We start from the raw sequence: 27,157 nt of genomic DNA on the forward strand, positions 1-27,157 counted from the left end.
TCAAAAGCTACTTTCTATTGCTCTCAGAGATAGTTTTCGAATTGGGCTACCTTCTTAAATCGCATATCTTAAACGCTGTTTGAGAGAATTTGTAAGAAACGTTCAGACATTACTTAAAATTATTATCTGAAACACCAAATTTATCGAAAATTTAAAGCAATACATATATATTTTCATTTATCAAACAATGTTTGTTTTCAGCTGTTGTGAATATTTTCCTATTTTCTTCCTTTGCTGAAACAAGATTCATTATGCTGGGAATTGAATAAACAGTCTCGATTCATATGGATCCAAAGATGCGGATGCGATATCCTTCATAGAATTGCTAGCTTTACTCTCTCACCTCTCCGAGCTTATAATAACCCACTTCAAGCAGGCCTCATCACCATTGAAGTATTTACGATCTATGCAGCGAGTGGAATCATAACGCTTACTCGGCAAATTCAATACCAAAGGAGTTTACGAAGAAAAAAAACAAGAAAATTCAGGATTTTGTGCAATCTCTTGCTAAAGTTGATTTTTATTTTGTTCAGTGTTTTTTTCTTTTTAATATTATTGAAAAATTATTGCGAGTTTCGAATTTGAATGTTATCATTATTAATAGTAATAGTATGTATTAAGTGTAAGATGCTTTTATGACTACATTTTTCATGTTTTTACTTCTTTGTTTTATCGTATATATTTATTAGTTTTTCGTTCGGCAATCAAACATTTTTGTACGCGAAGAACTAAATGAAATTAAAATATATATATATTTTTGCTAAATACATAACGAAAGGCGATTGCGTCATGGCCGCAGGCGACGCGTTATCCTTCACAAACGCTACTACGCGGAATATCGATATTTGATATTCGACACATAAGTATATAGTAATTCATATATGTTTATCATGTTTGTGAAAGATAAAACGATGCCGATAAAAGAAAATATCTAACAATTGTTATTGTTCTTTTGTGTGTGTGTGTGTGTGTTGTTTGTTTGTTTGTCCTTCAATTTTATGTGTGAAACAGACAGAGAAAGTTTGAGATAGAGAGCAATATATAGGATGTATATAGGCATATACATGCTCATATAAATACACATTTTTCCATATATATATATATATATATAAGTATAAATATATATAAAAATATGTATATGAATATAGCTTTGTATATAGAAAAAGAGATAGAAAGGAGAGAAATTGAAATTCACCTCGTATCTCATGCTTATTACAGTTAACATGAGTGGTAGATTTAGGGTGAGCCCGTCACTGGTTACTCGTTACTCATTGCTCGTTGCTCGTTACTCGCTGCTTGCTGTTCGTCGGCATTCGTCTGTCTTGAAGAAACATTACTGGATGTTGTGGGCATAGCAGTTACCTGGAGAAGATCATCACAGCAGGCACAATCGATCACAACAGAAAAGCGAGTGGCGAGAGAAGTCCGCTCCTTTCAAACATTGGCGCCCATCATTGATCCTGCAATGTTTGGAGAGTGGCATTAGTATTAAATACGTGGAGCCTATACGGACAGCAGGACATGCCCAATGGCCTGCACATACATACATCAGAATACATATACACATGTACATACATATACATATGTATTTACACCGCTGCGAGTGAAAGTCAAGTGTAGACTTGTTTTTTAATTCTTTTCTCTTTCTTTTTACAAATTTTGGTGTAAACGAATATATACATTGTAGATATGCATGTATGTATATTGTAAGTACTAGATTCGATACTCGTGGATGTCGTAAGTAAATAGTATAAATATATATATGTATATAAAAAAAAAATAGGGGCGTAATATGTTTGTTATTGTTGATTTCTGTTATTCCATTTGGAGAATGGTATTTAAAGCAATTCTGTTTAGTTGATGAACCCACCAGTAAATAAGTAAGCAATATATTTGGGAATTTGACAGAGAGGGCAGGCTTTTGAGGGGTTTTGAGAATTCGGAGTTGTTTGTCTTCTATTTAAACCTTTTGAAAGTTTTCTGGCCGTAAGCTGCTTAAGTTCTAAGGTTTCTTAATACGTACGATGTTTAGTTAATAGATGTTTATACAAAGTATGCAGATTTTGTAGCGTGTGTGTATTATTTAGTATTTTTAATGTACTTTTTATAATCAAAATTTACCTGGATATATTTGGGACTTAAGGGGCGGTTGAACATATACATACATACACATTACACAGTCTGGCAGTCTGAATTACATAACTTGAATGGGGGTCAAATTCGTATAATGTTTGGTGGCCTCACACGCTGCCTGGCAATTTGTGGCTGTGGCGCATTTTATTTCGTACGGCTCTCGCCTACCTATATACAAATCGTGTGTGGTTTCGGATGTTAAGCATCTACATGCATACACATACATAATATGCAATATATACATACATACATACATACATATATGCATGCATGCATAGATAGGCATATTATCAGTGTATGTTAGTTAAAAGAAATTTACAAATTTGATTGGTATTTTTGAATTCAATTGCAATTACCTCTTCTTCTTCGTCATCATCATCATGATTGACTCGATAGTTCTGCTCGGATCGTCTAACGTTTCGATAACGATAATTGTGCAAGCTCGAATTCGAATTCGACCCAAAATATATCGATCACTGCTTCTTCTCTCATCGTTTTCGATTAATTATTACTTTTCGATTAATTTGCTCATTTCATTTGGAACTTTTAGTATGTATGTGGTAAGTATGTACATTGGAAAGTACAACAACGATAAACATGAAAACGAATTCGGCATTGCCGAAGCTACTATGTCCTTTCCAAATAGATTTCTGACATCAAAAAATTATATTTATCTCTATATAAATAGCGGCAAACTTTTAATATAAATGATCAAATTGAGTAACTTAACATTTCAGAATTGAAGTATAATTTGTACTTTGTAAGCTTGTTTTAATTATCGGATTTATGTGTGTAGAGCAAGTAATGTGAGTGGAAACATCGTGTTTCTATTTGGAATTGACATAAATATTATTTATAGAAAATGTACCTGACGCACATGCGAGTCTGGGAATGCCGTTAAGTAGAAGTATGTTCTTATGTTGTTCTTGGGTGTGCGAGAGCCTTTAGATGTCTTTTCATTGACTTTGTATTACAATGATGGACACTTCCTACTATATGACTACAGGAGAGATTCATTTATAGACAGATTGAGAGATAGAGAGAGATATATATAGAGATATAGAGAAACAGAAAGAGAGAGAGAGAGAGAGAGAGAGACATCGAGAGGATTACGTACCTCTGGGCCCTGCAAACCTGACCCTGATTGGGTAGCAATTAATAAAAACGCTGTGTTTGGGATCGGGGATCCCTGATTCGCTGAACCGCTGAACCGCGAACCGCGAACCGCGAACCACAAAGAAGCACATGCCATTCCCATGCAAACGCGATCTGTGTGGGTGGTGTTACATTATATGTATCATATATCATAATATTGTATATGCATATACTTAAGATTGATTGGTTGATTTTTGAGGTTAGTTAACTTGTTGTCGAGTTGTAAATACCTGGTACAATCAATTGAACGTATCTCCAATAACAGGTACAACACGGATATACTTTCATTCCCAGCGATCTTTGAGTATTTTCTCTTTGTGTGTGTGTGTGTATCTGTGTCTGAGTGTGTGTGTGTATCTGTGTCTATGTGTGTGTGAGTGTGTGTAAATGTTGCTGTGAATACTGTCCTCAAGGAGTGGACGAATAAAAACCATACACCAATAGTCGAATGTTCAAAAATTCAACTAACCTGATTCCATTAGTTCTTTTTCACACATCGATCACGATCACATCGAATGGATTCACCCCCAGAACAAGTATTCCACATTCTTATGGCAATTTGATCCATCTGTCGTGTCTGTCCAGTTGTCGGGCATGTCTCAGTTATCGGAGTCATTAGTTTTCTATATGTATACATGTAATATATGTATGTACATATGTACATTGGGGTAGAGTAAATAAATTGATTGCTTGCCTTAACTTTAACTTCCTAAATTCAATCTGACGACTAAAGATAATGTCTGCAGTATCATCGAATGTTCGCTTCGCTCTAATGTACAAATATATAGACTTGTGCTTGGCCTGTTTCGGTTTTTATATTGTTTTTGGGCAAATGGCTTTTGAATGAATACCGAACACAAAACTTGTGACGAGTCTTGTCAAGTTTGATGGAAACCTGAAGTTCGAATTTCGAACACGGCAACAAAATATATTCAAAAGTACTGCAATATTCCTCGTAATCCTTGAGAATCTTTAATATATAGAATATTCGCTACCTAAATCAAACGGACAATGTGCATGATTCGAGCATCACTTGTTGCATTCCATCCAAAATGTAAAACGATTTTACACAGAGTACAAAGTTATTTGATGTTTTGAGAATGGGTATTCCATACATAATTATGTGTGAATAAGAGGATATAGAACAGGATGATTTAAAGATCACTATGAACAGGAATACATCGATATGTTAGTAATAAACACGCACAACATATGTGTCTCTGTGTGTGAATGTGTGTTTGTGAGTGTATATGTGGGCGTGTATCTGTGATGGTGAATTCAAGGGATTTAATTTTTTGTTGATTTATATGTATTTTGTTTTGGGATTTGAGCAAGCGATAGTTGGAAACTAGACATTCTGTGCCTGTCTCTTGCCTGTACAATTGAAATTCCATTTGAAATTTGTTTTGTTTTTTTGGTTTTTCTTTTTTGGTTGGTTTGGTTTTTTTTTTTTTTTTTGACTACGAGTAGGTGTACGAGTACGATTAGCGTATAATAAAGTGTGTTCGACTCACCTCTATTCGCATATTTGGAAGGTTCACACGTGTCACACATGTGTTCCCCTTTTGACTGTGATCTTATATATCTTTTGTTTTTTTTTTTTTATACAGATTATTGAAATGTGTTATTATTATTTGGAGTACCTCGTTGCTGCATTCAGAGAGACAGTGAGTGTGAGAGAGAGAGTGGAAGAAGGGCAGCGCGATTGGGCGTGGTTAGAGATGTTTGAAGTTCTCGCATTTTTTTTCTCGTTCGTGTGGGTTGATGATTGTTGTTTGTTTGTTGTTGTTGTTTGTTGGGTATCTCCGTCTAACTTGCATTTTCAATGATTTACAAGAGCTGTTGTTTTATGATTATTCCATTTTCATTTCATTTTTTTCATATGTTTATTATGTTGATTTACAACTTTTGCTGCTGTTGCTGGCTGCTTTTGTTGTACTTGTTCATAGAATTGTTGCTGTTGCGCTGTTGCTGTTGGTGTTGCTGTTCTTCTGTTTGTATTTGGTATTATTGTATCCGCCACTAGTAGCGACTGCGACTACGACTTCGACAATGACGCTCTCGACTGTCGTGCCGATAATGATTGTGTCGACTGCGAGTGCTGCTGCTGCTGCTGCTGGTCCTGTTGTGGCTGCCACTCCGCGAATACGACGAATGACCGTGATGCGATGATTTGTGGTGATCTGCAACGGAATACGGAATGAGAGCTTATCGGTTCAATGTTGTGCAATTGCAATACTTACGATGCCGTCTATCAGATGACTGTCGATTCGGCGCATAGTCACGACTGCGTTCCCGATAATCAGAGCGTTGATCTCTGCACGAATGCGAGCGAGATGGCGATGGCGATGGAATTCGAGTTGAAATTATACAAATAGAAATGGAGACATTAGAAAAGTGCATCGCCTGCTCTCTCATCAGATGATGCTTAACTTAGAGACCCACTCCTTTATGATTATTATTACTGGGGGGAAAAACTGCACCGCGACTATTAGATCTATTGTGCCCCTTCTGAGCTTATAGCTCTTCCATCAGCCCCAACTCCCGCACGAATACGAGGATCTTTGTTGGGTTGAGGTCTTCTATGTCTTTGCACTTCAAAACATGCGCCCCTAGAAGGCTGCTTCTTCTTCTAGCTAAGGCGACACACTCTGCCAGGATGTGTATCGAGGATTCCTCCTCGCTTTCACAAAACGTGCACAGGTCGCTACTATATATACCCAGTTTTGCCAGGTGACTCCTTAGTCTACAGTGTCCTGTCAATAGACCGGTGAGTATCCTAAGGCTGTTCTTTCCCATGGTTATAATTTGTTTAAATCGTACAAGATTAAAACCACCTAGAAGACATCTGGCTTGTCGGAGTCCCACTGCCTCCGACCAGCTCTGATGCCGTCTTTGCCTCTCCTCGTTTCTAAGTTCCATTCCCTTTTATTGCTCATACAAACTGTGAAATTTCGCTCGAATATGTATTCGGCTACCATTTCGTCCCTAGGTTGCATCAGCAGGGTCAGTTCGTTTGAAAGGAGTTGGGCATCTTTGTGGCTTAGGATATGATTGCCCCCAACTCCTTCTGCTGATATCCTTGGAAGCGTGGCTTTCTGCTTGAGCCTTATGATATGGTGGAGTGGTGTAAGCTCCATTAAGGCTTCAAGGCCATTGTAGGGCAGGTGCGCATAGCTCCTGTCATACATACGCAGGCCATCCTTTGCAACTTTTGTAGTTGCTTCTTCACGGTGACCAACCGCACCGAGGCTGCCTTAGCTCGGTGGATGTTTACCTGAGCTAGCCCTGTGTTGATGCCCTTTGACATCTACTTCTGGGGAGGCTCCAGCTGACACGGTGAATGGGGCCTGGAGCTGTCCCCGTCACCGCTGCTCGTCATAGTGACGTCAGCTGCAGGTGCATCCTGCAGCTCCTGCGAGGACATGGGGATATCGTCGTCCCCCAGCATCTCCTCCTGGCAGAGCGTCGCATCTGCCAGTTCTTCGTCATCTGCGAGGTCCTCCGACGGGTCGGTGGGCTGCGCAGTCGGACTGCCCTGCTCCGGGGCAGGAGTATCCGATATGGTGGTGTTGCCCACTCAAGGGGCACGCCCTTCCACGACTGTAGCCTCGAAGTTGCGATCCTTAGCCAATCGGCTGAGGTCTCAGCGGAGCATTCAATTACCAGGAATCCAACCCGGAAGTGAATGCCCACGAATGAGACCGCGACATCTCTATCAGACGCAATGACTTCGTCAATGATGGCCTCTTCCAACACAGATAAATCTCCGTGACTGAGCATGACCCGTGGGAAGCCCACGGGCAACACAGCCACCTTTACTTTTTTGCCATGTCTGCATAGGACAGGCGAGGCTCGGTGGGTGTCGGCGAGCTGGGCTTCGTGGCCGCTGCACGCGATGTGCTTGGGCGCAGGTCCTGATTACCTGCCCCATTGTTCTTCAGCACCTTTGCCGCTGCCGAGCCGCGGGCAGCGCCCACAACCCCCGGGCACATCCTCTTGGGGGTGGCCACCGGAGATATGAGACTGCTGCTCCGCCTTTTCGAGGCTAGCGCAGGTGCTGCAACCTCCTCCCTGGGCTCTTTGGCCTTTTTCAGGGCTTCATCGGGGCTGAGTCCCTGCTGGAGGTACCACTTGACCCTTGAACCGCAAAGATTTCTCCGGTTCGGGTCATCCAGCCCACCGGGTTGACCCCTTGGTGGCCGGAGCTCTCCCTTCCTCTTTGGGCGCTGAGCGCCTTGCCTTGTCTACCACACGCAAGGGTCGTTCTCCGTCAGGGGTATGACCCTCTAATTGTCTTGCGACAAGTTCCGCAGGGAGATCCTGCGGTATCTTTATATTTAGTAACTTATTCATGGAATCCCACGAGCTGCGGAGAAGTAAGTGTCCGCCCGGGCAGAGATCCGCAATACCCGGGTAAGGCTGAATTAGAACAGGCGGTCGCCATTTGCCTGAGCTCACAGTTAAAGACTGGGCTAGTTTTTGATCCGGGCCCCCAGCCAGGCTGACTCTCGGCACGGTTCGAATAACGCCTTAGTCCGGCCCGGAGTGAGATGAGGGGATAGGATGTGCTAGGTAGTTTTGTGGGGAGATAGGGGGATGTGTGAGGCTATACTTTAGAAGGCGGCGACACAAGCGCCTTGTCGGTGTGATCGACATAATCGCACCCGCTGTTTGTCCGGGACTGCTTATTTACGAAAAAAAATCTCGTATTATTCGCAGCTAACCTCCCCGAGGGGAGGCCGTTCGCTATCCGCAACCCGCGACCCGCCTGGTGGCCTCAGCTCAGCCCCATCCGAACCATCCCACAAGTTCTCAGACCAGGTTCTTTATCTGTATCTGTATCTATTCGACATGAACAGAGCTCTACAAAATTCTAAAGATTTGCGTCTTTGACTTACCGCCTGTTGTCGTAGGTGTTGTGAAAGCGTTGAACACGATCATCGCGACGCCTTCGCTCCTCCTCCTCGTGCTCTTTTTGGCGTCGCTCGTTGATTTCGGCGACGGCGTTGCGCAGCTTGGAATAGCCCAAATGCTGTTTGCCCATCAGATGATCCTCGATGCGCTGCTGTGCATCGCCGACAATGAGAAAAGCGCCACAGATTTCGCAGACCTTCATCTGTTTTTCGGGCAGCACATCGTGCGACCAATTGGCACCCGTTTTGGAATCGATTTTATTAGAGTCCGTCTTTGGGTCATCGCCTGTGGGATTTGTGCTAGCCGTTGGGGATGCCGACGCAGCTACTGTTTCAGTTACCGCTGCCGTTGCCTGTGTGGTTGTTGTTGTGTTTGTGGAGTTGTCTTCGCCAGCGTTACTTGATTCGGTGCTGTCATTGGCGCCCATGTCACTACTGTTGGCTATGATGGGACTGGCCAGCGCCTGGTCACCGCTAGGCGGTTCACCGGCGTTCGTTGTTGGCGTGCTACTGGGCGTGACCGATGGCATGGCTGTGTTCGTCGGTGGCGGCGCTGTTCGAATCTTTTGGTATTGCTTGACATGGGCCTCGTACTGTTGCTGCAGCGTTTCCTTTTCCTCCTTCAATTCCTCGCAGACGGTCATCAGTTCCTGGGCTTGATCGACATCGCCGCGTATGCCGGCCTCCTCTGCCTCGGCCATCAGCTTGTTGATGCGCGCATTCAGATTGCCCAGCTGCTCCTGATGCTTCGTCAACTGTTGTACGGGCGCCGACGGATGATCGCGCTGCATTAGCTGCAATCGCTGCTTCCCCTTCTGTATCTTGCGGTCCACATCGTGCAGCATCACATTGCAAAAGCGCAAAAACTCATCCTCCGTGTGCCGCTTGCGCTGCGACGGACGCGCCTCCTCGTACAGATGTTTCGCCTCCTCATCGTGGATGCGTGTGCATGGCCCGAGATCGGCTCGTGTGTTTATAAACAGATCGTGTGGACAGAATTTCACATTGTAGAATTGACAAAACTGCAAACGGACATTCGAAATGTAACTGATGTTAATTGAGGGTTTATTGCAATTGGAAACAACTATTTAGTATTTGCCACCCTATTCCGGCATTTCAACCAATTTAAACTATTTAATATGCTTATGATTTAAATTTAACCAAAAATACACAAAACAAAAATGTAAACAAACCGAGTTTTCCTCAATTTTTCAGCCGTCTCACGACATTTAGCATGCACTCTGCGTCGCCGGCAAAGCAAAATAATGAAAATAATAAAATATAAATGAAAAAAGAGAACCATAAAAAGTGCAACATTAAATGAGAGGCGCCTGTGCCAAGATATTCTATTATATCACAGGAAGTACATCTTAGGTAATGTGCTAATACTGTTTAATGGGCGACTCACCTCTGAATCTTCCCAGTTGACCGCCTGCCCCGCCTCCGAAGGATGCAAATTTCGGTTGCGACCCATTAGCTCATCGAGCATTTGTCTGGCAGCGTCCACCATTTTGGTTGTGTGTGTGTGTGTGGGTTGCTGGATGTATGTGTGTGTGTTTGGCCCAAATCACTTGACAGTCGCAGGTGTTGAGCGAAGGTAATTGCTTTTGTTGTTCACCGCTAGCGCGCAATTGGCAAACGTGCTCGGTTAAATCGGTACAAGCAAAGGTATTTCTCTAACAAAGTTCCGGAATCAATAATTCCCTACTCGCAGCCAGTTCGCACGCTCTAGCGATGGTAACTTACAAAAATACCCGCAATCGCTTACACATTGCGATAGTGCGTGCCTTGTTGCCCAATTTATTTCCAGTCGATTTAGGCGCGCAACTATCAATTGGTTCTTATCAGCACCAGCTGCATATGAGTTTTGAAAAATAACGTTTATCAAAAACAGCATAGTTAAATACAATTTCATAAGTATTTCGCAAATTCGGACATATAATTATTGGAAGTTAATTATCTCTCTGAACGCATAAGTGAGAGCAGCATTCACACGAAACGATAACACTGCACAGCAATCGATAACACAAATGCCGATACTGTCAGCGCTAAGTGGCAAGAAAAGGCGCGAAAATTGGCAAAACACGCAGCTGCTGGCTAAGCAAATAGCATCAGTGAACGCAAATTGTATTTGCGCGTTAACAATTTATTTGGAGTGCACGAATTGAACGAAATGGATGTGGCAGAAGCACAAATTGGCCAGCTGCGCGTCAAGGATGAGGTTGGCATACGCACACAGAAGCTCTTTCAAGACTTTCTCGAGGAATTCAAAGAGGATGGCGAAATCAAATATACGCGTCCAGCGGCCAATCTGGAGTCACCCGATCGTTGCACTCTGGAGGTGAGCTTTGAGGATGTGGAGAAATACGATCAGAATCTGGCGACAGCTATCATCGAGGAGTACTACCATGTCTATCCGTTCTTATGCCAATCTGTGTCCAACTATGTGAAAGATCGCATCGGCCTCAAGACAAACAAGGATTGTTATGTGGCCTTTACTGAGGTGCCGACGCGTCACAAAGTACGCGATTTGACCACCTCGAAGATTGGCACCCTCATCCGCATCTGCGGCCAGGTGGTGCGCACCCATCCCGTTCATCCGGAACTGGTGCTGGGCACATTTATGTGCCTCGACTGCCAGACAGAGATACGGAACGTCGAACAGCAATTCAAGTTCACCAATCCCACAATTTGTCGCAATCCCGTTTGCGCCAATCGTCGCCGTTTCATGCTCGATGTGGAGAAATCACTGTTTCTCGACTTCCAGAAGATTCGCATACAGGAGACGCAGGCGGAGCTGCCGCGTGGCTGTATACCGCGCGCCGTTGAGATTATATTGCGTTCCGAGCTGGTCGAGACGGTGCAGGCGGGCGATCGTTATGACTTCACCGGCACCCTCATCGTGGTGCCGGACGTCAGTGTGCTGAGCATGCCCGGCACCAAGGCCGAAATGGGCTCTCGTCACAAGCCCGGCGAGGGCTCCGAGGGCGTCACCGGTCTCAAGGCTCTGGGTGTCCGAGAGCTCAACTATCGCATGGCGTTCCTTGCGTGCAGCGTTCAAGCGACCACCGCCCGGTTTGGCGGCACCGATCTGCCCATGTCCGAGGTGACCGCGGAGGATATGAAGAAACAAATGACCGACGGCGAATGGCAAAAGATCTATGAGATGTCCAAGGATCGCAATCTGTACCAGAATCTAATCAGCAGCCTCTTCCCCTCAATATATGGCAACGATGAGGTCAAGCGTGGCATTCTGCTCCAGCTCTTTGGTGGCGTGGCCAAGACAACCACGGAGAAGACATCGTTGCGTGGCGATGTCAATGTATGCATCGTGGGTGATCCCAGCACGGCCAAGTCACAGTTCCTCAAACAGGTATCGGACTTCTCGCCGCGTGCCATTTACACATCGGGCAAGGCATCCTCGGCGGCTGGCCTCACCGCAGCGGTCGTCCGTGACGAGGAGAGCTTCGATTTTGTGATCGAGGCGGGTGCTCTCATGCTGGCGGACAACGGCATCTGCTGCATCGATGAGTTCGACAAGATGGATTTGCGGGATCAGGTGGCCATACACGAAGCCATGGAACAGCAGACCATATCGATAGCACGCGCCGGCGTTCGTGCCACATTGAATGCACGCACCTCCATTCTGGCTGCAGCGAATCCGATTAATGGACGCTACGATCGCTCCAAGAGTTTGCAGCAGAACATACAATTGTCCGCACCGATAATGTCCCGTTTCGATCTGTTCTTCATTCTGGTGGACGAGTGCAACGAGGTGGTCGACTATGCCATCGCCCGCAAGATTGTCGATCTGCATTCGAACATCGAGGAGTCTGTGGAGCGTGCGTATACACGTGAGGAGGTGCTCCGCTATGTGACCTTTGCCCGACAGTTCAAGCCGATCATCAGCACGGAGGCGGGCAAAATGCTGGTGGAAAACTATGGGCATTTGCGTCAGCGAGACACGGGCTCATCGGGACGGAGCACGTGGCGCATTACCGTTCGTCAGCTGGAGTCGATGATACGGCTGAGCGAGGCAATGGCCAAGCTGGAGTGTTCTAATCGTGTGCTCGAGCGTCATGTTAAGGAGGCATTTCGTCTGCTCAATAAGTCCATTATACGCGTCGAACAGCCCGACATTCATCTGGATGATGATGAGCGACTGGATGTGGATGATGGCATTGAGCATGATCTGGATATGGAGAACAATGGGGCGGCGGCCAATCAGGAAGGTGGCGATGATGCCATAATGGACACCTCGGCCGGCGCTGGCCAAAAGAAAAAGTTCACGCTCTCCTTCGAGGATTACAAGAATCTGTCAACGATGCTGGTGCTGCACATGCGTGGCGAGGAGGCGCGCTGCGAGGTCGACGGCAGCGATACGGGCATGAAACGCAGCGATGTCGTCACCTGGTATCTGGAACAGGTCGCTGAACAAATTGAGTCCGAGGATGAGCTCATCTCGCGCAAGAACCTCATCGAGAAGCTGATAGATCGCTTGATCTATCATGATCAGGTTATAATACCACTCAAAACCGCATTTCTCAAGCCCTTTTCCAAAAATGCGATGGGTTACAATGATGAATTGGAAAACGATCCGCTTCTGGTCGTTCATCCCAACTATGTTGTGGAGTAATCTTCACATTTGTCATCATCAGCCATCGGTTTCGCTTTCTTTTTTTCATCTCATTTCACAAGAATCCTTGATATGCATTTTTCAACGTTTAGTTTTGTCACCCAACACATGTAATTAGTATATAGCTTAGCATTATTTAACTATAAGAATTAACCGTACTTTTAAGTAATTCACTTCATTTTTCAAATTTAAAAGTTTTAATATTTTCATTTTTTTTTTTTTGATTTGGATGAATATCATCCAGTAAATTGATTTCAAATGAAGTATTTTATAAAATATTTTGAATTTTTTAGGTTATGTTGCCAATAAATACTATTATTGAAATAAACTAGACAAACAAAAAGCATACTAATTTTTAGTACGGGCTACCTGAAGATACCTGATGATCCGGAAGAATTTAAACTCGAATCGTTGAAATTTCCAAGAAAGTGCATAAATCAATATTTTAATATTTAATCGACAGACACTTCAATTTAGTATTTCTTTTAATTGTACATATGCGTTGGTAAATTGCCTATTTAATCTTAACGAAGGCGAAGCGAAACAAACATCAAATCATGAACACACGACGCATACAGAGCAATCTGCTGTTCCAAGGGCTTTCTATTGATCGAAGGTGTAGTGCTTCTTGCCATCAGCGGGTAACTGCTTGACGGCCACTGGACGATACATTTTCTTATCCTCCAGCCAGTAGTAGACCGCCAGGCATCCGGACATGACGCCCAAAAAGCACAAAAAGTAATAGGATGTGCTGTAGCGTGGTTGATCCGGCTGCGAGAATCGATCCTCGCTATACAAATCAATATCCGCTGAAATCTATTAAGTAAACCACACCAAAACATCATATTAATATTGTATAGTTGCGGCGTAGATGCATTAACTCACTGGCTCGTGCAAGTTGCGCTTGTGCTCGGGATAATCATAGGGATAGTAGCTATCCTTGTTCTCTAATCCCAGTCCGCCGCCAACATGGGGATAGTCGCCAAAGCCCAGGCCATTATCGGCATACGGTTTGTATTCCTCTGGCAGCAGATAGTATTTCTTGGCAGCCGCCTCGCGTTCCTTCTCTGTCCTTGGATACGGTGCCGGCTTGTAGTCCTTGTTCCAGCCAGCAACTGTGAATTGTTGCAAATAACGGTTAAGACCATTCGCAAAACACCTCAAAAGTTACGTAAACAAAACAGAAAAACCGCAAACAGAAATGCGCTCTACTCACGATTGCGGGCAATCTGAAGCGACAGAGCCGGATTCGAAGCGCTCAGCTTTTTGGCCAGGCACAGAGATTTCATTAACGCTGACATTGTGTAGGCGTTGGCGTTGGTTGCGTTACAATTAACAATTTATATGCAGCACTTGACTCCCTCGCCTAGCAGCAATTCGGCAGACAGCTGTAGCAGCTGTTCATTAGAGATGGGCGATATTTGTATTCGATATATGTAGGGGCCGGTGCAGTAGCTATTTTACTAATATTTCCACATATAAACCCAAACACTTATCCGTAAAATGACTACATTAGTCAAGAAGTTAACAACATTATTTCTTTTCACTGTGCTGCTCGACACGATAACAAAAACAAAATGTATCGATATATCGCCAGGAACTGCACTATCGTCTATCGTAATTGGTGTTTTTGTTGTGTTTGCCTGCATGGTGGCGTGAGATATTCGCGGATTTTATATCTAGTTGCAATTGCTGTATTTAACTATTAATATATTATAAAAATGGTGCTACCGCTTTTGCAGCGTTACACGCTACGTGGCGTCCAACAGACGACCAAGCCATGGACGAGTGCAGCGTACGCTGTTCGCATGGTAAGAAGACTTATTGTTGGATATGCACTTATGTAATTTCCATTTCTGTTTTGGCCTGCATTGTCTTCTTGACCATATTTGAAAGCATCAAGCAGTTGGGAACCTTGAAGCGGACTAAAACTTTTTCAAATCCATTCGAACGCGCACAGACATGTCCAAGACACTTCCAATTGGAATCACTGTTAAGAAATTTGCCGGCATTTCATAATCAGTGACAGTCACTTATTGCCAAAGTGTACTTATGCACAAATTATGTGCAAAAGCCAATTCAAACTCAAGAAAGTGCTAATGCTATGACGATATTTTCAATTATTACAATCATTAGGAGTTAGTTCCACAAGCTGAGCAGCATTCAAGAAGAAGAAATTACATTTGTGGAACGTATTTGCGATGAGAGCCAATTAGATAATTTGGCGCCGCCCGAGAGAATTCAAACGAGAATTCGAAGATAAGAATGCAAAAGATAGTTGTGAAAACAACCTTCCATTTAGATATTGAGCGTTTTCTTGGAGATGTTGGACTTGATTTAAATTAAATAACCATTTTTAAAAAATAAAGACAAACGTAAGGTCTTTTAATACAAATTTGTTCGATTTTTATGTTCTGAAAATCCTATCTTCAGATCTATATATATTTTTTGTGTATAGCACAAAAAAAAAAACTTACTGAAATTTTAATGTTTCACATATTTGAATCACTGCTGAAAGCTTCATTGTTTACTGAACGAAATTAGAGGTTTAATACAATCAAACTCATTTTTAAAGCTGTAGCAATTGACAAATTGTTGACTGATATTGTATTTCATTCAGTATTTTATGAAATGTATACTGAATTATGTCTAATTACATTTAGTAATGATATCCTGTATACTCCATACGAGATTATTAGTTCAGCTACATTATTTTCTGTGTATATTCTTTATTTTGATGTATTTACGCGAAAACCAGTTGCATGTTGGCCAGTGTTTCAGTTCACACACACAATCAAATTAGCAATTATACAGGTTTTGGCAAAACAAACCGGTTAATTGAATCGGCTGATGAGATTCTAATTGGAGTCTAAAACGATTGTCGCACTACCCGAAATTCACACAGATTGGCATCCCACTAAATACCGTTGCTCGTTAGCTCAACTATCTCGCTGTCTATCTCCCTCTCTCGCTCTCTCTCATTAATTATTGTCACTCTTCGTCCGTTTGCCCTTCGCATTTAACACTTGCGTTTGTCTTGTTTACTTGCTTTAAATATCTTATGTGTGAATCTAACACACACAGATTAGCGGGCAATCACTAAGCATCCACACACACACACACTGGCACACACACGTTCATACATTGCCTGACTGAGAAGCAAAAGAGCCCCACTTGGGTCGTTTAAGACTTCAGTTCAGCATTAACGCACTTTCAATGCCCTGCAACTAGATGAATGGATATATGTAGAATAATGTAAAAGGATTAATTTCTCTCTCCCTCTCTCGCTCTCTCTCTCTCTCTCTCTCTCTCTCTCTCTCTCTCTCTCTCTCCCTCGCTGTCTCTCTCTCTCTCTCTCTTGTTATAAGTGCAAATTATGATTCCTTGCATATGAATGTAGTTTGAGGATGTGTAGGGTATGTGAGAGTCAGGCTGGCGCGATTAACAGTTCAGCATACTTGTTGAACCAGCTCTTATTTTTGAGTTTTCGCTGCTCGCCGGTGGCAACTTATCTGATTCAATATTTGCCCGCTCGCAATCGCAATCGCAACTATTTAATTTCGTGCTGCCGAAACAGACACAATGGTCAGATGAGACATTTGCACAGTGTGCCACACACACACACACACACACAGACACACACACACACACTCACTCACACACAGACACACACACAGCTGATTTGAAATGTCCTTAACAAAAAAGAATTCTCGTTGACAGGCGTCACAGGAATATCGCGTTGAGAGCGACACATTTGGCGAACTGAAGGTGCCCGCTGACAAATATTATGGCGCACAGACGATGCGCTCCCAGATCAACTTTCCCATTGGCGGCTCCACGGAACGCATGCCGGTGAGTAGCTCGAAAGCTAAATCAACTTCATATGTAAATGTAACTGTATCTGTATCTGTATCTGTATGAAATTGCCATAGAAACCAGTCGTTCAGGCAATGGGCATTTTGAAGAAGGCCGCCGCCGAGGTCAACAAGGAGTTTGGACTCGATCAGAAGGTGAGCGAGGCCATCTCGAAGGCAGCGGATGATGTCATCTCCGGCAAGTTGTACGACGACCATTTTCCACTCGTCATCTGGCAGACGGGCTCCGGCACCCAGAGCAACATGAACGTTAACGAGGTACGAGCATAAACTATGAACTATTTGTTTGTACGCCGTACTCACAGTGTGTGTGTGTGTGTGTGTGTGTGTGTGTCTCCATTTAGGTTATCAGCAATCGCGCCATTGAGCTGATGGGCGGCAAGCTGGGCTCCAAGACGCCAGTGCATCCCAACGATCATGTAAACAAATCGCAGAGCTCCAACGATACCTTCCCAACGGCCATACATATCTCGGTCGCCCTGGAGCTGAACAACAATCTGAAGCCGGCAATTAAGACGCTGCACGATGCTCTCGCTGCTAAGTCAAATGAGTTCAAGGACATCATCAAGATTGGCCGCACCCACACCATGGACGCGGTGCCTCTGACCCTCGGCCAGGAATTCGGTGGGTATGCCCAGCAAATGGCCTATGCCCTCGAGCGCATCGATGCCTGTCTGCCGCGTGTCTATGAGCTGGCCCTGGGCGGCACAGCCGTCGGCACTGGACTTAATACACGCAAGGGCTTCGCCGAGAAGTGCGCCGCCAAGATTGCCCAGCTCACCTCACTGCCCTTCGTGACGGCGCCCAATAAGTTCGAGGCGCTGGCCGCCCGCGATGCCATGGTGGAGGTGCACGGCGTGCTCAACACTATTGCCGTCAGCCTGATGAAGATTGGCAACGATATTCGCTTCTTGGGCTCAGGGCCACGCTGCGGTCTCGGCGAGCTCTCATTGCCCGAGAATGAGCCGGGCAGCTCCATTATGCCCGGCAAGGTGAATCCCACACAGTGCGAATCGCTGACCATGCTCTCGGCACAGGTGATGGGTAACCAGGTGGCCGTCACAGTGGGTGGTGCCAATGGACACTTTGAGCTTAATGTGTTCAAGCCTTTGATTGTGTCCAATGTGCTGCGTTCCATCCGCCTACTCTGTAAGTAGCTTCACTTGCCATCAGTCTCCAATTCTCTCTCTCAAACCCAAATCTTATTAATTACTAATTGCAGCCGATGGCAGTCGCACATTTACGGCCAACTGCGTCAATGGCATTCAGGCCAACAAGGATCGCATTGCGAAGATCATGAACGAGTCGCTGATGCTGGTGACGGCATTGAATCCGCACATTGGCTACGACAAGGCGGCCAAGATAGCAAAGACGGCACACAAGAACGGCACCACGCTCAAGGAGGAGGCCATTAATCTGGGCTATCTGACCGAGCAGCAGTTCAACGATTGGGTGCGACCCGAGGAGATGCTGGGCCCCAAGTAAACAACAGCAACAAAAAAGTCTACTATCTAAGCAAAAAGTGAACCCTTCATCTAATTGTCTGGATTGAATGCTTGCCAGGGAAACGGAAGTTTCCTGTGTGTTCCAGTCCAAAATAGATTCGAGAATAAAAATCATGTTTGAAAACAATTTAATGAATTATTCTTTCTACAGTGCAATATTTCAATTTGTTCAAAATCACAGCAGCATTAATCTTGTAGGCTAAAAACACAATTATTCGTGAAAATGTTTAAATTTGATATTATATTAATTTACATACACTGATGGTCAAAATAATAAGCACATTAACATCACTTGTCTTAGCATTGATGGAGTTTTAAGTTTAATTGCAAACAATCTTGAAAATGCTTTTAAATATATATTGTGGCCGTAGTATCCAACGAAAAAATTGTCCCTCATTTAATTGTCTGAATATCTACAGATACACAGTGTAAATAAAAAATATATATTTCAGTTCAGATCGAAAATAAGAAGCATCTGTTTTGAAAAACTTTGAACTTGAGAATTGTTGAGGATGAGGATGATCACCGGCTGTCGTCATTTTAGCACCACGTTGTTGCTGCAATCTAAAAAGAACAAAGGCGTAAGTAAGACAATCCTTACAGGATTTGTATCCCAGTGAATAATACACTCACCACATGGCGCTCGCCAGGATGGCAAGTTTCGCATGGAGCGGGACACATTTGGCGAGCTGAAGGTGCCAGCGGATAAACTGTTTGGCGCACAGACGATGCGCTCCGTGATCAATTTCCCCATTGGCACCATTGGCGAACGCATGCCGGTAACTCTCTCTCTATATATATATATATATATATGCCTCGGTCTAATCCGATAATCGGCATTTTATTTGATTTTTTGTCAGAAGCCTATCATCCAGGCCATGGGCATATTGAAGAAGGCCTGTGCGGATGTCAACAAGGACTTTGGCATGGACGCCGGGATAGCGGATGCCGTGTCCGCTGCCTGTGACGATGTCATCTCCGGCAAGTACTACAGCAAAGGACACTTCCCGTTGGTCATCTGGCAGACGGGCTCCGGCACTCAATCGAACATGAATGCCAACGAGGTGATCAGCAACGCGGCCATCAAGGCAATGGGCGGTGAGCTCGGCTCCAAGAAACCAGTGCATCCCAACGATCACGTGAACAAGTCGCAGAGCTCCAACGACACCTTCCCCACAGCCGTGCACATCTCTGTCGGATTAGAGCTGAACAACCGTCTCATTCCATCCTTGTGCTATCTGCGCGATGCGATCCATTGCAAATCGATTGACTATAAGGACATCATCAAGATCGGTCGCACCCATCTCATGGACGCAGTGCCTCTGACCTTGGGCCAAGAGTTCAGCGGTTATGCCCAGCAGCTGACATACGGCGTCGACCGCATCAGTGCCTGCCTGCCGCGCGTCTATGAGCTGGCCCTTGGTGGCACAGCCGTCGGCACTGGCCTGAACGCGCCCAAGGGTTTCGCCGAAAAGGTGTCAGCTCGAATCGCCGAGCTGACCTCGCTGCCATTTGTGTCGGCGCCCAATAAGTTCGAGGCGCTGGCCGCCCGCGATGCCATGGTGGAGGTGCACGGCGTGCTCAACACTATTGCCGTCAGCCTGATGAAGATTGCCAACGATATTCGCTTCTTGGGCTCAGGGCCACGTTGCGGTCTCGGTGAGCTTCAGTTGCCCGAGAATGAGCCGGGCAGCTCCATTATGCCCGGCAAGGTGAATCCCACACAGTGCGAATCGTTGACCATGATATGCGCCCAGGTTATGGGCAATCAGGTGGCGGTCACAGTGGGCGGCGCCAGTGGACATTTTGAGCTTAATGTTTTTAAACCTTTAATTGTGTCCAATGTTCTGCGTTCCATTCGCCTTTTGGGTAAGTAATCAAGTTAATTTCGTCTCGGACATCAGCATCTTAATGAATATGCAATTATCAGCGGATGGTAGCGTTAACTTTAGCAAGCACTGTGTCGAGGGCATTGAGCCCAATACGGATCGCATTGAGAAGATCATGAACGAGTCGCTGATGCTGGTGACGGCATTGAATCCGCACATTGGCTACGATAAGGCGGCAAAGATAGCAAAGACTGCACATGAGAACGGCACCACGCTCAAGGAGGAGGCTATCAAGGCTGGAGTGACTGAGGAGCAGTTTAAGGAATGGGTTGACCCCAAGAAAATGCTAGGTCCCCATTAAATGTGTAATCACTGCTTTAGCCTTGAGCGTTTGATTTGAATAAAATGTGTAGTTGCACTAAATCGCCTATCGATACCTTTTTGCAATGATTACTATCGATACGGCATACGGCATGAGCTGCATCGATAGTGGATGAATCGCAGTGCAGCTCTGTGTGACAAACTGACAGCTGATTGTGCTTTGTGAATTTGCTCGTTTGTTTCTACTGTAAAATAGACTCAAAATCGAATTCTGGTGCTAAGTACATTTAATATTTGGCTCTTTCGTACATTCGAATTAAAAATTACCAATTCGCAAGCGGTTTTTTATTTATGGCAATGTGATTATCTAATTTCCTACCGCAAAGCCAACCGGAACGATTCTACCAATAATAATATCGATGTTTAACACAAACTGGTAACAGCGAATCGTCCATAAATATCAAAACAAACACACACACCGACTTATGCAGAGAAAAAAGCAGGCACGGATGAACCACTAGTGGCAACTGGAAAATCAATCAACAAGGCGAGTTAAACTAAACAAATTATGAGTCCGTTGAGTAAATTCAATTCGTTTTACACGTTTACATAGTAGAATATTAAGAATAAGCTGGAAGATTTTCCCATTTTGACTATAGTTGACTATATATATATATATATATATATATATACATACATAGTTATGCCTATATATATATATGTTTATAATAGAACTGTGACGGCGACCAATTCTACCACGCAAAAACAAACACTTGCCCCCCAAGGCAGCAATTAATCGATATATCGATAAGCTGCGATCTGCGATAACTACTGGCGCTTCAACAGTGCGAGGATAACGAAGGCGAAACGATTCGTAGGTCAAATACAAATACAAGCAAAAAAAAACGAACAAATAGGTGAGCTCAGCGTTAAATAAATAAATAACAATAGATAAAAATGAGTGCACTTTCGCTTTCCTTCTTCGATAGTTCAATAGTCCGATGCGAATCTTCTTGATCTGGGCATAAGAGCAACGAGAAACGCGAAACAATAAGGCCGATCTGCAATTGGTAAAATGTCTGTGAGACTGTTAACCGTGCGACTGGTTAAACATGGTCGTTACGTTCTACGAAGCTATTGGAATCGTGATATACACACCAACATTTTGGAACAAGGCCAGTTAAAGACACGAAGCAAGCGAGGCTTTCCCCTAACATCTGTCAATGTTCTGCGGGTGAGTGCGAAATATATGAAATATATAATTCAATGCCGGAATGGCCATCGCCAGTCAAAAGTTTTCATGATCATTGCATTTCGATCAAGAGTGCACAGCATAGAGCAAGACAGAGATAGATACACTTATATATATATAATATATACATTTCTTATTTATCTAAGAAAAAAGTCATTAAATATTTAAAAAAGAATAGAAAGGAGTAGCAAACAGTTGCTGATAAAAATTAGATCTTAACTTTCGTTTATCGTTTAACGCCTTTTTAATGCTGATCTTTCGCATCCTTCGCAGAACTCAGCGGCAACCCCTCCGCAGACGGCGAATGTGTTGCCACGCTTCTGTCCGACCCGTCCAGCGAATGGTGGCATCTTTCGCTTTGGGCAACATGCCCGCAAGCTCTTCATCGACAACATCTTGAGTCGTGTGACGAACAGTTACTCGGAGGAACTGCGTCATCGGGCGACACGCAAACTCTTTTATGGCGATTCGGCGCCGTTTTTTGCATTAATCGGCGTTAGTCTCGCGACCGGTTCGGGTGTGCTGAGCAAGGAGGATGAACTGGAGGGCGTTTGCTGGGAGATACGCGAGGCGGCCAGTCGCTTGCAGAACGCCTGGAATCACGACGAGATATCCGAAACGTTGAATAGCAATTTCAATATTGACAAACTTGAGGTGGGTCCACCAATTGCCAAGGGCTGTGCGGCCGTTGTTTATGCGGCCAATTTCAAGGAGACTCCCGCATCGGATACGATACACGGCGGCAACGAAACGAACACAGCGACTGCCGCCAACACAATGAGCAGCTCCACCAACTGGAATCACGAGATGATGTCGCCCTTGCAGAATATGTCGCGATTCGTACACAATTTTGGCGGATCCGTCGATAATATTTACAATTACAGCCAGCCAACGGCGGCCGCCGCCTTTGTGGATGGCCTTACCACAACAGCAACAACAGCAACGGCAGCTGGAGAACAGCCACAGCAGCTGGCCGAGGAGGAACGGGCTCTGCCATCTGGCTATACTGTGGAGGATCTGGGACTGCCTGCTACCCATAACTCGTCCTCGATTGATCGCTATCCGCTGGCGCTCAAAATGATGTTCAATTACGATATACAAAGCAATGCGCTGTCCATATTGCGGGCGATGTACAAGGAGACGGTGCCGGCACGTCAGCGTCGCATGAATGCCAGTGCCGAGGAATGGGAGCGTCTGTTGCAGCATCAGACAATGACGTTGCCACCGCATCCAAATGTTGTCTGCATGTTTGGCTTCTTTTGCGATGAGGTGGGCAACTTTACCGACGGCCATCTGCTCTATCCGATTGCCCAACCGCAGAGGATCAATCCGCAGGGCTATGGACGGAACATGTCATTGTATTTGCTAATGAAGCGTTACGATCACAGTCTGCGCGGCCTGCTGGACACCACTGAGCTAAACACACGCACCCGAATCCTCCTGCTCGCCCAGATGCTGGAGGCTGTCACCCATCTGAGTCGGCACGGTGTCGCTCATCGTGACCTCAAATCGGATAATGTGCTGATCGAGCTACAGTCGAATGATCAGTCGCCGCTGCTGGTGCTATCCGATTTCGGTTGCTGTCTGGCGGACAAGGTGCACGGACTGCGTCTGCCCTATGCCGCCAATGATATCGATAAGGGCGGCAATGCGGCACTGATGGCGCCAGAGATCTTTAATACACAGCCGGGGCCATTTGCAGTGCTTAACTATAGCAAGGCCGATCTGTGGGCCTGCGGTGCATTGGCCTACGAAATCTTTGGTCTGCCCAATCCCTTCTATTCAGCCACGGGCGGATTGGCTCGTGCACAGGGCGAGCTCACTTATTCGCTGAGAAATAGCGATTACAGGCACGAGCAGTTGCCGCCACTGTGCGATGCGTGTCCGCCGCTGCTGCAACAGCTCATCCACAATATACTTAATCCCAATCCGTCGAAGCGTATTAGCCCCGACATTGCCGCCAATGTGCTGCAGCTCTTCCTCTGGGCACCATCGAAGTGGCTCAAGTCTGGTGGCATGCCAAACAGTCCCGAGGTAATCACAAACACCTCACCAACAATCTTGTGCTCTTTGCAATATTTATGATTCTCTTGCCTTTGCAGATCCTGCAGTGGCTGCTCTCGCTGACCACCAAGATCATGTGCGAGGGTCGTCCAAATGGACATGGCATCGCTCAGCAGAGCGGCGGCGGTGGTCGGCATGCGTACGTTGAGTATATGCTCATCTGCAGCTTCCTGGTACGTGCACGCCTGCGTCGCATCCGAGGCGCTTTGAACTGGATTCAGAACGTGGTCACCACCGCCTAAAGGATGACGGATGTCGGGAAGAGCTGGAGCTTTTGGGCTGTGGACGTGCGTTGCTGTTTACATCTTGTTACACTCAGAAGTAAAAAAAAAAACAGAAAAAGAAAAAGGAAAAAACGAAACAAAAAAAACCGTGTGATACCTAAAATATATATAGTATATATGCTTACATATATATATATTTATATGTACATATTTTATAAAAATTACAAACTTTAGCCGCATACACAAGAAACGCTTTTACTTTTTGCATATGCCAATCACAATTGTTGGCAACAGCAGCCGAGTCGTTATAGCCATGTCCCACTGTCTGCTTCTGTGCAACCCCCCCCCCCCCCCCCCACATCTTTAATCCCACAATTTTGCACGCACTTGCAAACAAATAAATTTCAAGTTTAGCAATATAAAAATGGAGTTTTTGCAAGAGTTATTTAGTTTTTCATAATTATTGTATTTAATTTATAAAATCTATAGATTATATGTAATATGTATATTAGTGGATTGATAAGCATGGCAACTAAACATTTTTATACATATCTCCAAAGGTGTTCAGCAAACCCATTAGATCCTGAGATTCGTCTAAGAGTTCTTTGAGTTTGGCGAAATTGCGCTGCTCCGGATAAATACGGACGAGTTCCAGCCGTAAAGCATTCATTGTGACGATTATGCAACGTTTGCTGCCAAAATCAAATTTGTATAGTATCCTATTGTTCGCATCGGAAGATGCTCGCAGTTGACAGCCAAATTGATGCAAGTTATGCTTGAGTATTTGTACAATTCGGACATCATTGCTGTTCTCTAAATAGTAAATATAAAAAAAAAAAAAAACAATAAATGTTTGTATGTATTGGATGCATGCTTATTTGCGTACCAAGTATATCATGGAATTGTTCCAGAATTTGTTTGCGCTCAACTTCAATTTGCTGCAGTTCTGGAAGCACCTGCTGAACTTCTCCATCGAATTCAGCTGCAGAGGCGATTGTGTTTTGCTTGCCTTTGGAATCTTCGATGGCTGCCACAATTTGCTGCACAGCGTTTGTTGTTTTGTTCAGCGCTTCTTGGATGTCGACAAGTTCAGTTTCAATTTTATGCAACATTTGATTACTTGCAGCCATTTCGACATTAAATAAATTCGATACAAAGTTTTATAAACGCGCGTCTGATCACAATTTCGATTGCTCTATCGATATGTCAAATATATGTGTTGAACATTCGATATCGATAGGCTTGTTTAAATTTTACCACCTTCGCATATCGATAGGCTTGTTTAAACTCGAACGTCTTCGCATTTAGCTAAATTAAGTAACTAATTTTAATTATGTCTTTAGTCTTAACCATAATTTGAAAATGTTTTTTGTTTTTCAACTATAACTTCTGCTATTATTTGTACAATATAATAAATGCATTTAGTAATTTATTATATATGTTTATTAGAAAAAATATATGTAGAAAATTGAGTTTTGAGCAAGACGTGAAACAGGACATCTACAAATAAAATACAAATATAATATTTCACAAGACACCTATAAATAAAATACAAATATAATATTTCAAACTACCAGCAACATGTTTGCTGTGCTTGTCAGCACATTATTTAAACTTTAATCACAATAAATTCAAACGTTAAACAGGCAAAAATTAAAAAAAAACGTATTTATATAAAACGATTATATTTTATAGCTAATCTGTCTGCTTAATTAAGAGGATAACAAAATGTGCAACGTTTCAGGTTATGCTTGAACGCTGCTCACGCAGAGTTTGTTATCGTAAAAGGAGCAGGTTGCCATGTGGAAAATCTCAGCACTTGCACCGCCCGCTAAGCCCAGACTATTGATATTTGGCGCCCAATCGGCGCCATAACAGATGCTCTCATGCTCCTGTCCGTAGGTGCCCACCAGGTTCAGGCCCGGGCCCGGGCCCGACGAGCTTATGTCGACGACATGAAAGTTATTGTACATGCAGGCGGTAAGGATGAGATTGTTACGCAACGGATGCGGCTTGAGGCGCCAAATGCCACCGCCCAGATTGAGCTCGGCGAGGCTGCACTTCATGCGGCGCGTATCGAAGAGGCGCAACACCTCATCGTAGCTGCCCGTGAGCAGTTGGTGCTCGGCAACTGAACGACTTAGCAGAGAGGTGACGCCGGCGCCATGTGCCCGATTCGTCCAGATACGATCCGTGTCGCCGATGCGCAAATCGTAGGCATGCAGCAGGCAATCGTCGCCACCGGTGTAGAGACGCTGGGGCGACCAGCGATCAAAGGCGCATGTCCATGCCTCAAAATTGTGCGCATGCCAGCAGCGCAGTTGGCTGAGCTTCTGCTGCGCCGCATGCAACTGCAACTGATGGATATTGCCCCTGGAATCGGACACTAGTAGCTGCACAACATCTGCATCGTCAGCACATTGTCGCCAGTCGATGGCCAATGCTAGAATCGGTTCCTCTTCGCTCTGCTCCAGCTGCAAACTGGCACGTTTCATCAGTCGCTGTTCGGCGGCTAGCAGCTCGTAGATGTCGACCTCACCGAGCCCATTGACTGTGGCCAGCAGCGGGCCGCTCTCTGAGTTGCCGGCGGGCAGCCACTTCATGTCCAAGATGGCTGCTGTTTCGATGCACTGCAGCCGGTGCAGAGCACCGCCCTGCACATCGAAGGCATACAGATAGACGCGACCCTTGCGTGGCTGCTGTGAATGTTGCGACTGTTGTTGCGTGCCACCTTCAGCAGCTGTTTGCTCCGCATTCACCAGCTGATAGGTGCCACACGCAAAATAGCCATTATGTGCCTCATCCACTGTGCACCATTCCACCGAATCGGCGGAATAAACGGTGTCCACACTGTGCAACGTCGAAAACTTCATGCCACAATTACAATTGTTGGCCAAATATCGAGATACATATGACTTGAGAGTGGGGTCTCTATTTACTAGAAAGCGCAGCTGTCACTCGACGCAGCTTCGACAAACAAAATATTGTTGCGACAAGCTAAACAATATTTATTTTGAACTTATTCTGTTATTTTACGAAAATGCAGCGGCCGCATGTCAGCCGCTGTTTACCAACACAATCGCGCATTTTCGGTATTGTTTCTGTAACGAGAGTATGGTCACTTTGGCTGCTGCTGCTGCTTTGTAAACATTGCAGCGGCAGTTTGGTAATTCAAAGTTGGTAAATCACATTTTGCCAAGGCGACTGTGTTTTTCTGGCCTTTGCTTATTGTCATAATCAAAATTAT

At 44.6% G+C, this 27,157-nt stretch overlaps 8 protein-coding genes across 9 annotated transcripts; 4 read left to right on the top strand and 4 right to left on the bottom strand.

Moving 5' to 3' along the window:
- Positions 1 to 1,140: 1,140 nt before the first annotated feature.
- Positions 1,141 to 9,880, bottom strand: LOC6566111 (luc7-like protein 3). The gene is made up of 5 exons (XM_001992338.2): positions 9,613 to 9,880; positions 8,190 to 9,226; positions 5,532 to 5,605; positions 4,803 to 5,471; positions 1,141 to 1,460 (listed from the first exon to the last, which is right to left on the bottom strand). Exons 1-4 carry the CDS (start codon positions 9,712 to 9,714, stop codon positions 5,311 to 5,313), a joined length of 1,374 nt encoding a protein of 457 aa, XP_001992374.1. The 5' UTR covers positions 9,715 to 9,880; the 3' UTR covers positions 1,141 to 1,460; positions 4,803 to 5,310.
- A 397-nt stretch (positions 9,881 to 10,277) lies between these two features.
- LOC6566112 (DNA replication licensing factor Mcm6) lies at positions 10,278 to 13,177 on the top strand. Its single transcript, XM_001992339.2, has one exon. The coding sequence runs from the start codon at positions 10,378 to 10,380 to the stop codon at positions 12,838 to 12,840; it is 2,463 nt and encodes an 820-aa protein (XP_001992375.1). The 5' UTR covers positions 10,278 to 10,377; the 3' UTR covers positions 12,841 to 13,177.
- A 100-nt stretch (positions 13,178 to 13,277) lies between these two features.
- LOC6566113 (NADH dehydrogenase [ubiquinone] 1 beta subcomplex subunit 8, mitochondrial) lies at positions 13,278 to 14,248 on the bottom strand. The gene is made up of 3 exons (XM_001992340.3): positions 14,057 to 14,248; positions 13,726 to 13,955; positions 13,278 to 13,656 (listed from the first exon to the last, which is right to left on the bottom strand). The coding sequence occupies exons 1-3, from the start codon at positions 14,139 to 14,141 to the stop codon at positions 13,444 to 13,446; spliced, it is 528 nt and encodes a 175-aa protein (XP_001992376.1). The 5' UTR covers positions 14,142 to 14,248; the 3' UTR covers positions 13,278 to 13,443.
- Positions 14,249 to 14,435: 187 nt separating this feature from the next.
- LOC6566114 (fumarate hydratase, mitochondrial) lies at positions 14,436 to 18,347 on the top strand. The gene is made up of 5 exons (XM_001992341.2): positions 14,436 to 14,651; positions 16,561 to 16,692; positions 16,773 to 16,973; positions 17,060 to 17,864; positions 17,938 to 18,347. The coding sequence occupies exons 1-5, from the start codon at positions 14,562 to 14,564 to the stop codon at positions 18,198 to 18,200; spliced, it is 1,491 nt and encodes a 496-aa protein (XP_001992377.1). The 5' UTR covers positions 14,436 to 14,561; the 3' UTR covers positions 18,201 to 18,347.
- A 188-nt stretch (positions 18,348 to 18,535) lies between these two features.
- Positions 18,536 to 20,429, top strand: LOC6565645 (probable fumarate hydratase, mitochondrial). 2 transcript variants are annotated; one of them, XM_001992342.3, is made up of 4 exons: positions 18,536 to 18,801; positions 18,871 to 18,999; positions 19,081 to 20,089; positions 20,151 to 20,429. In XM_001992342.3, the coding sequence occupies exons 1-4, from the start codon at positions 18,733 to 18,735 to the stop codon at positions 20,408 to 20,410; spliced, it is 1,467 nt and encodes a 488-aa protein (XP_001992378.1). In that variant the 5' UTR covers positions 18,536 to 18,732; the 3' UTR covers positions 20,411 to 20,429. The 2 variants fall into 2 exon arrangements, with proteins under 2 accessions (XP_001992378.1, XP_032594699.1); XM_032738808.2 differs by having other exon boundaries at positions 19,084 to 20,089.
- A 122-nt stretch (positions 20,430 to 20,551) lies between these two features.
- Positions 20,552 to 24,329, top strand: LOC6565646 (serine/threonine-protein kinase Pink1, mitochondrial). The gene is made up of 5 exons (XM_001992343.2): positions 20,552 to 20,917; positions 21,103 to 21,287; positions 21,360 to 21,604; positions 21,896 to 23,656; positions 23,725 to 24,329. Exons 3-5 carry the CDS (start codon positions 21,446 to 21,448, stop codon positions 23,926 to 23,928), a joined length of 2,124 nt encoding a protein of 707 aa, XP_001992379.1. The 5' UTR covers positions 20,552 to 20,917; positions 21,103 to 21,287; positions 21,360 to 21,445; the 3' UTR covers positions 23,929 to 24,329.
- A 57-nt stretch (positions 24,330 to 24,386) lies between these two features.
- Positions 24,387 to 25,062, bottom strand: LOC116805633. The gene is made up of 2 exons (XM_032738807.1): positions 24,797 to 25,062; positions 24,387 to 24,723 (listed from the first exon to the last, which is right to left on the bottom strand). Exons 1-2 carry the CDS (start codon positions 25,038 to 25,040, stop codon positions 24,443 to 24,445), a joined length of 525 nt encoding a protein of 174 aa, XP_032594698.1. The 5' UTR covers positions 25,041 to 25,062; the 3' UTR covers positions 24,387 to 24,442.
- Positions 25,063 to 25,492: 430 nt separating this feature from the next.
- Positions 25,493 to 26,985, bottom strand: LOC6565647 (diphthine methyltransferase). The gene has a single exon (XM_001992344.2). It carries the CDS (start codon positions 26,781 to 26,783, stop codon positions 25,656 to 25,658), a length of 1,128 nt encoding a protein of 375 aa, XP_001992380.1. The 5' UTR covers positions 26,784 to 26,985; the 3' UTR covers positions 25,493 to 25,655.
- Between the last annotated feature and the right edge of the window lie 172 nt (positions 26,986 to 27,157).

The sequence above is a fragment of the Drosophila grimshawi genome, unplaced genomic scaffold (genome assembly GCF_018153295.1).
Source record: "Drosophila grimshawi isolate 15287-2541.00 unplaced genomic scaffold, ASM1815329v1 contig_848, whole genome shotgun sequence".
NCBI classification, from domain to species: Eukaryota; Metazoa; Arthropoda; class Insecta; order Diptera; family Drosophilidae; genus Drosophila; species Drosophila grimshawi.